The sequence below is a fragment of the Geotrypetes seraphini genome, chromosome 1, assembly GCF_902459505.1.
Source record: "Geotrypetes seraphini chromosome 1, aGeoSer1.1, whole genome shotgun sequence".
Lineage (NCBI taxonomy): Eukaryota > Metazoa > Chordata > Amphibia > Gymnophiona > Dermophiidae > Geotrypetes > Geotrypetes seraphini.
The window spans coordinates 471,419,792-471,429,052 of NC_047084.1; the positions used below are offsets into that span (position 1 = coordinate 471,419,792).

The 9,261-nt window shown below is 41.8% G+C and overlaps 1 protein-coding gene across 1 annotated transcript in view; it reads left to right on the plus strand.

The window, feature by feature from the left end:
* The window catches only part of CEMIP2 (cell migration inducing hyaluronidase 2), a 181,318-nt gene extending 174,527 nt beyond the window's left edge, over positions 1–6,791 (plus strand). Inside the window, exons 13-14 of the mRNA XM_033962543.1 lie at positions 1,931–2,037; positions 5,856–6,791. Of these exons, the coding sequence (XP_033818434.1) occupies positions 1,931–2,037; positions 5,856–6,052 (304 nt within the window). The 3' untranslated portion in view covers positions 6,053–6,791. The remainder of the gene's footprint in view (positions 1–1,930; positions 2,038–5,855) is intronic.
* The last annotated feature ends 2,470 nt before the right edge of the window (positions 6,792–9,261 follow it).

Below are 9,261 nucleotides of genomic sequence, written 5' to 3' on the forward strand. Positions count from 1 at the left end.
CTTACATTTTTTGGGATGATGTAATAGGCCCTTTGAGCGAGGAGGGATCGAGCAGCAGTATACCTAAGTTTACAGTTAGATGTAGGAAATGCTATAGATGTTCCTAATTGTCAGTGATATGTGGTTTCATTCTCCTTTTGCTCTTACTTAGTGAAGTACACGTCAAGTATCAACTTTAGTTAGTGATTAGATTAATGTGTGAATTCCAACTCCAGCAGCGTGAATGAAATGAGCCAGGAAAATCTTTCTGCACTATTTTTTTTAAACAGAGTTTCCTTAATGCCAGTTGTGCTTGATTCTTCGCTAAAAGTGGGGCTTTTGTGTTCCAGGTAGTTGTTCTCTCCCTCTAGCTACAAAATGGATTTTCAAGAAACTTTGGCATGAATATTGAGCCTTTTTCTCTTTTCAGTGTTACCTGCTTGCTTCATGCAGGGATGCAGGAATTCAACCTCAAGTGCCAGAAACAGGTCAGAGTTTCAGGATATCCATAATAAAACTATATATGAGAGATCTGCATGGATACTACCTCCATTGTATACAAATATATCTTATGCATATTAAAGTAAATCCTGAAAACTTGACCTATTTCTGGTACTTGAAGCTGGAACTCCTGCACTGTTTGCCTGACTTGAGAAGATACGTGCCTCAGTTTCAGATGTCAAAGACAGAAGGCTGGTTTTAACCAAATGGTTCCTAGACTCTGTTATTCTGGATCCACTTTGAAGTTATGACAGAATTATTAGAGCCATCTGATTTGAAAATTTAATTATCCCAGGACAAGCAGGCAGGTATTCTCACTCTGCTGTCCCTGGATAACACCTGTTACGGTAAGTAACTGTGCTTTATGTAACTAATTTTCAGTTAGTTAAAATTTTAGATTGTAAGCCGCCCAGGTTTTGGCCCTTGGAGCGGGATGGTAAAAGTTGAATAAACTTGGAATTTGTATTTTGTAGTGCCCTTATTGAGCAGAACAGACTTGTTTTGTCAGGGAGAATCCCCGTGTCCTCTCTCTCTCTCTTATACATACTCTGTGGCTGACTGTCAGCTTTGATATAGACTGAGGAGGTCCAGCCCAGCCCAGAGTGAGGGGAGGCGGAGCAGAAGAATATGTAGATGAGGCACTCTACACACTTCGCAGCCAAGGAGGGCTAAAACCTGTTGGTCAAGACTGATGTTCCTATATTTTAGAAAGAAGAGTACCAAGGTAAGTACCTAATCTTCCCTTATGCATTCATAGGAAAAGGTTCCAGCAATCGCTGCTCATTTTATTAATCCAAAGGCTAAAGGCCTCCCAATGAACCATCCATCTCTCTTGTCAGTTTACTCAAAACTCTGCTCCATGACTTAACTTCCACCAGTATCGCTACTTTCACATTAACATCTCTTCTCAAGTCACTTCATTGGCTCCCTATCTATTTCTGCATACAATTCAAACTTCCCTTTCAGGCCTACATGTGCATTCATGCTGCAGTTCCTCAGTATCTCTTCTGTCTTATCTCTCCCTACACCCCTCCCTAGGAACACTGTTCATCAGGTAAGTCGCACATTTATCTGTGCCTTTCTCCTCCACTACCACTCCTTTCCTTCCGTCTTGCTTTGCCATATGCCTGAAAAAGGCTTCCAGATTTGGTACATCTTTCTCTGTCTCTGGCCTTATGTAATCCTCACTATTTTGAGGCTGCTTTTAACTCTTAACCTCTTTACCTGTTTAATAAATGAAACTCTTTAATCTCTCTTGTTCCTTCTCAATATTAGTATTAGTAATAGTTTTGGTAGAAAATAGTTTAGAATTTAGGAATCCGTGTATCAGTGTGCTTCCTTGCCCAAGGTGCTATCGTGCTTATAGGAATAATTGTTATGAAATACAACAGATCATTTTAGAATAGAGCCTTTTTTTCTGAAGGGTGTCTATTTCCATATTCTTTGGTAGGTCAATAGTTTTATTGGGTACACGCGGTAATATAGGAAGCCTTGATGGTATCGCAGAAGCATTGGTTTCCCTAGGAACAGCCAAACCAGCACATCTTAGAAACAAGGGTAAGTCGATATCTTCTCCTCATATTTATCAACTCTGATCTCTCATTTTTAACCTGATTGTATGTGAATTGTTCTTCCTCTGGTAATTAAAGGAATGATCCAAAATGAGCATGGAAAGGGAATAGGAAGCCAAGGTAGGAAAAGCATTTTAAAGAAAATAATGCTTGTATTAAAAGTATTTGGTTCTGGTGATTATTTGGGAGAGTCCGGCTTGTCTGAAGACGCTTTGAATAGTTAGATGATATGCCAACTGTAAGTGACTCTACCTCATATTTAGAGACAAGGGGGCAATTCTAGAACTTGTGTCTCGATGCCAGGCTTCAGCGCCAATTCTATAAGGACATCTTAACACCAAGATTCTGTTATACAATGTCATTATAAGTTGTCATCAGCACATACATTTAGGCATGCCCATTAATGCCAGGTTTATGGCTGTCATAAATTAGCACACCTATGTGTGCCATGCAGTGGGCACCATGTATAGTATTCCATAAGATGCACATATGATGCCCCCAATTATAGGATTTATTTATATATTTAAAAAATTGCTTTCCCGGGTTACAACCAAGGTACACGTCTCCTTACAAAACATAAGACATAAACACTATATCAACTTACATCATGATGACCAACTGCACCCTTTCATCACATAAATGCTTCTAGAAATAAACTTAGAACTATTTTTTATTGCATTTTTGAAATTTACATTTCCCAGAGCAACTAAGGAAAGGTTACAAAAATATTAACTCAATCTACATTTTTATAGAGCAGTGATTTAAAAAAAAAAAAAACCCAACACGTTAGGCAGAGTCTCTCAGCGGATTAAAACATTGTTTTAGAATTTGCTTATTGAATATCATCAAACTTTGGAGAACTGCTGCCAGATATCTGTCATCACAAGATTATTGTAGATACATTTTTTTTCTTTGTTATAATCTGACCCCTTGCTGAAGTTGTTTGTTTTGACTTTCTTAGCATTAACACATGATGAATTGACACCAAGCTCCTTCACAGAGAGCTTTGGAATGCTTACGATAGTTTACATAAAATGAGTATTCTCAGGAAAAGTAATGTGTCTGTGATATTCCTGACAAAGCACTGGAAGGTTTAACGTGACAGTGAGGGACTGCTTAAATCTAGTAGCTTGACAATTAAGAGACTAGCTGAGAATAGACAGATCCAGAGAGTGTTGTAAATGTTCCAATGTGTAATAGGTTGAACATAGAGCTCCTTAGCTTTGGAGACTCAATAAAGATGTGGCGCTACATTTCCATAAGAGCAGTAGGATTAAACCAAGATTGCCTTAGCTTGTGGCCCTTGACTTGAGGTTACAGGATCATCCTTACTATAAAGTTCCTGCCCCCCCAGCATAAGAAGTAAGAAAGTTCTTGTACCTGAGAGGGGTGTTTCTGCTAGTATTTACATTGCTTGAGCTTGTCGCCATCAAGGAAGGTGGGGAGGTGGTTAGAGCTATAAGCATCATCCTGAGGTTGTGGGTTCAAGCCCCGCTCTGTTCTTTGTGACCATGGGCAAGTAACCTAATACTCCATTGTCCTAGGTACATTAGATAGCTTGTAAGCCCATCGGGACAGATAAGGAAAAATTCTTGAGTACCTGAATATAAACCACTTAGACATTGATAGGTGGTATATAAATAACTTAAATATTCCTTAGCGCCAGAGATTAGTGGGTTGTGTCCACCTACCTACAGATGGAGATAGAGTACTGAATAGAACTCTTATTGGATGGCAAGCCTCCTGGCCTAGTATTCCCACGCACTCGCTTTTCTGTAAATACCATGTTTCCCCAAAAATAAGACAGTGTCTTATATTAATTTTGGGTCCAAAAAACGCACTAGAGCTTATTTTTGGGGTAGATCTTATTTTGGGGGAAATACGGTAGTACTGTTTAGGTTCTATTCCTGCAGATACCTTCACAAACAGGGGCTATGAAATGGCCACAGGTATGTCTCAGCAGTTGAGTTTACAGGAGTAACCTTGGTGGTAGCCTTCTTCTAATACAGTAGTCGCCTATATGGCGGCAGTTGCCACAACCTATTCATTTTAAAGCAGGAGCTGTTCCGACAGCTAAAGTAATACCAATGGCATTTTTTGCTCTGATACATTGCTATATAACTCTACCTACTCACCAGCTTCTCTGGGGTAGCTTCATCTCCATATTAATGTAGTAGATCAGGGTTCTTAACCTCTCCTGGGGGTCCCTCAGCCAGTTGGGTTTTCAAGATATCCCTAATGAATATGCATAAGGCAGATTTACATGCCTGTCACCTCTTATTTGCAAACCTGCCGCATGCAAATTCATTAGGTATATCTTGAAACCCAGCCCACAGGACAAGTTTAAGAACCACTGAAATAGATGATAGTAGATAAAGTACTGCATGGGCCTCCTCGTCTCCTCATCAAGGTACACTCATTCAGTAGGGTACTGCTACAGGTACATGCTGGATCTTCATTTCCATTCTTTGATCCACTCCACTCTGGAATGGGCTTTTGATATAGCTTTTTGAGCCTTGCAAAGGCTCCCTGCTTGACCCTGCGGGCAGTCTCGATCAAAGACAGTACACTCGGAATGGTGTTTGATTATTTAGCCTGCAGCATGCAGAGTGTCAGTGTTCCAGGCATTGTATTCTAGGGGTCCGTTTTAAACACCATTCAGATGCAGGCATTTTGATCCACTTAGTGCTGTCCTTAATTCTCAAGGTAGGGTTTGAGTGTCATCTTCGTCCTTCCGAGAACAGGATTGTAGACCTCAGTTTCAGTCACTGTATTTCCTTGGTATCTGTAGAGACTTCGATACTCCAAAGTTTTGGCATTTTGGCAATCTTTTTGATCCTTTTTTGGGCTGAAACAAGGACTCAGCAGATGCTGTGGGGACGCGATAGATTAGGGAGACTACTTTTTATCAGTGTATCTTCTTTTGGGTGAACAGATTCTGGAGTGGTGGAAGATGTTTTCCTCTGGAGCAGTGGTGATTTCTTGGCACTGAGTCGTGTTGCTTTTAGTTGAAGGAACGATACATTTGTTTTTGAACTCAATGTGGCACCTTGATAGGGTACAGCCTCTCAGGCTTTAGGTCTCTCGGGGGCAGTGTCTGTTTCCCTCCCTATTTGAGGACTGCTTTGCTAGTGGGTTGGATTCATCTCTTGCTGATGCTAAGGAAGGAAAAATTATGTCTAACCTGATGATAATAATTTTCTTTCCTATAGTCACAGCAGATTAATCCTGAATCCCACCCTGTTCGTACCTGGGGCTTAGCGTGTCTAAGGTTCAGACATTCCTCTATATGATCAGTGTTTTATGGAAGTGTGTGTTTTTTTCCTTTGATTGTGCTGTTTGAATTTATATGAAGTTGGTCAAAGAAGCTTTTTTACAGCCTACATTTATCCGTACTGCTTTGTCTTGAGCAATACTGATTGGCCAGGAGGCTTGCCATCCAATAAGAGAGTTCAGTTCAGTACTCCATCTCCATCTGCTGGTAGATGGACACAACCCACTAGTCTACTGTGTCTAAAGGAAAGAAAATTATCAGGTAAGACATAATTTTTTAATAAAAGCTAACATTGTTCTGGAGAGGCCAAGCCAAAGGGATGTATCTCCCCCATCTGCAAGGTACTCTTACATTAGATAGTGGTACATTCAGAGCTCAAGCAGTGAAGCCCTTTAGCATCTCAGGTACCCAGCTTATGATACTGATGCTTAGTACATATGTAAACTTTGCCTTGATCATGTCGTCCCATTTTCTTTACAAGTGATAGAAGTTGTAGCATCCCAATTTGATCTCTCCTTTATATTTGGCAGGGAGCATAGCATTTTTGGGCTTCAAAGGAAATTTCAGACCATCATGGACTAAGCTGTTCTCCAGTCCTGCTGGGCAGGGCCTAGGCCTACTAGAGAAATATATCCCTTTGCAGCTGGTAGAATATGGCTGCCGAAGAGTGGATGCTGTGAAGACCCCGGATATGGAACTCTTGAAGAAAGCCTTAAAGACACGCTAGAGAAAGATGGACCCATGAATCTCAAGTGCTAAAATAAATGTGAACTAACTTATTTAATTTATGGCATTTTAATTACACTGTTACCCCAAGTAGCTCATGTTGCTGTTTGATACAGAAAGAAACCTGAATGGTTGGAACTGTAGTGCCAGTGCACCTTCTAGTTGTATAAAATCTGAAAGAATTTATTTCCATTTGTAAATCTGTGTCCCTTGGATGTGTTTTTTTTTTCTAGTTTGTATTTCCTGTAAACATTTTTATCTGTTTTATACTTTTGTATTAATGGGGAATATATGATGGTGTGTTTTATAATATGGATTAGTCTGGAAAAGAGATAAAAACAAATGATGGATGCACCTTTTAATTACTTGAAAGCTCTTTTAATATTAAAATTGCTTTAATTAGTGGGAAAAGCATGTGGAACCTGTGTGTCTGTGACATAGAGGAGAGTGGACACTGGGAAATAGCTTGAATGTGCAGTACTCAAACATTCATATATGAAACCATTAGATGTATTTACTCTGGAGTTCTTTTTTTTATTTTTTATAAATCTTTATTCATTTTGAAGCCAAAAATAAGTGCAACATGTTATACATTCATTTTATACTTTAACAGCACTTAAAATCAATCAAAATTATATTCTATGACAAATACATATATCACCCCCCCCTACTACATATCCAACAATTTGCACTCAAATTAAAAATATATCTTCCCACCCAGGACGTGTATTATCAATGGGCAAAATCAACAATCACTCCTTACAGAATTTTGTCAATGGCTTCCAAATATCCATAAACTTCCCATAATGTCCCTGTTGGATGGCCATCATACGTTCCATTTTAAAAGTGTGACACAGATTCCCACCAAAAAGTATAACTTAATCGATCCCAGTTTTTCCAGTTCCTCAAAATAAGTTCTATGGCAACCCCTGTCATTATAAAGAGAAGTTTATTTTGTATTTACTCTGGAGTAGAGAAAGACACGGTGGCGGTTTACCCGTGGCTACTGCGTTTAGCCGCGGGTAACCCGCCAAAAACGGGGAATGAAAATTAGCAGCCTCTGCGGGGACGGGGACAAGACCATCACCGCCCCGTGGAGCGGTGAATGGTCTTGTCACAGCAGTGAGGCATAAAGGATCGTGCGGTTCCCGCAGCCCCCACCCGCCCACCCGCACGCCGGCTCGATCGTTTAACCAGCTTCCTCTCTCCACCTCACCTTAGTTTGCCGGCTTTCTTTTTCGGCGACCGGAACGCTTTCAAAAGAGCCGCGCACGCGCGGCTGCTCAGTATTCAATCTTCTGCTCTGACCCAACCGGAAACAGGAAGTTGCAGCAGAGCAGAAGATTGAACTTTGAGCAGCCGCGCGTGCCGGTCGCAGAAAAAGAAAACCGGCAAACTAAGGAGAGCTGGAGAGCAGTAGCGTACCAAGGGGGGTGGGGGCGGGAGGGGCGAAAAAGGTAATGGCGCCAGGCCTTGGAGCACCGAGGCAGACCGTTTCTCCCCCCTCCCAGCCGAACCCCCGCTGACCCTCCTATTTCTCCCCCCCCAAGTGAACCTTTCCGACCCTCCCAGCGAAAGCAGCAAACTTCCCTCCAGTAGCGTCGGCTTTCTCCTCCCTCTGCCGCATCACTGATGACGTCATCAGTGACGGGGCAGAGGGAGGAGAAAGTCGCGAAGGAGGTTTGCTGCTCTCGCTGGGAGGGTCGGAAAGGTTCACGGAGGGGGGGAGATAGGAGGGTCAGCGGGGGTTCGGCTGGGAGGGGAGAGAAGCGGTCTGCCTCGTGCTCCATTACCTTCTTCGTGCAGCAGCAGCGTTTACAATTCGCTGCTGTTGCCCGCTTCAGGCCTTGTTCTCTGCCGGGTCCTGCCTACTTCCTGTTTTCATGAAGACAGGACCAGACAGAGAGGAAGGCCAGGGGGAGAGAGAAATAAAGAGGGAGGCCAGGGGAAGAGAGAAAGAAAGGCAGAAATAAAGAGGGGGCCAGAGGGAGAGAGAAAGAAAGGCAGAAATAAAGAGGGGGTCAAGGGGGAGAGAAAGAAAGGCAGAAAGAAAGAGGAGGGCCAGGGGGAGAGAGAAATAAAGAGGGAGGCCAGGGGGAGAGAGAAAGAAAGGCAGAAATAAAGAGGGGGCCAGGGGGAGAGAGAAAGAAAGGCAGAAATAAAGAGGGGAGCCAGGGGGAGAGAGAAAGAAAGAGGGGGGGGGCAGGAGAAGAAAGAAGAAGGACCAGAGACTCATGAAATCACCAGACAAAAAGGTAGGAAAAATGATTTTATTTTCAACTTAGTGATCAAAATGTGTCCGTTTTAAGAATTTATATCTGCTGTCTATATTTTGCACTATGGCCCCCTTTTACTAAAACGCAATAGCGGTTTTTAGCGCAGGGAGCCTATGAGCGTCGAGAGCAGCGTGGGGCATTCAGCGCAGCTCCCTGCGCTCTAAACCGCTATCGCAGTTTAGTAAAAAGGGAGGGGGAATATTTGTCTATTTTTGTATAGTTGTTACTGAGGTGACATTGCATAAAGTCATCTGCCTTGACCTCTTTGAAAACCCGCGGAATATAAATGATAATGAACATTTTCTCTGCGTACAGCGTGCTTTGTGTTTTTAAAATTTTATTGTTGGTAGATCATTTTGACTTGGCCACAAAGGTAAGGGGGAGGGAGGGAGGGGAGCTGCTGAAAGACATCTAGTAATCCTTGCAGGCTTGATTGTGCAGGGAATTATTTTTGTAAAATCATGTTTTGTTATGTGACTGGCATTATCTAGACTTTAATTTCTATGAATGAATAGAATGAAAATGATATAAAATTACTTGCTTGCGGGGACCGCGTGTTCCGGCTCACACAAGGAAGGAGGGGGTGAAAGGGAAAAAGTTTCTCTTCCTTGGAAATAGATTCTGAAGTGACCTCATCAAAAAAGACCAGCACCAAATGTACAAGAAATCCCTTAAACAATGTCAAAAGAGCCCAAAATATAAAACTGCTACTGCCTTGAGACTCCATTATTGAAAGAATCAACTTGAAATCACAGAAGAGACAGGAAAAGGTTAAATGCCTCATGGAATCCTCAGGTACAAAACACAAACCAAATTGTAAATGAAATCAGAGCAGACAGTAAGAATTATAAAATTGATGTCATTATCCATCTGGAAAAAAAGGCGTACTAGAAATAATGCCTCAGCAATACAATTTTCAGAAGTTCTATTTGCT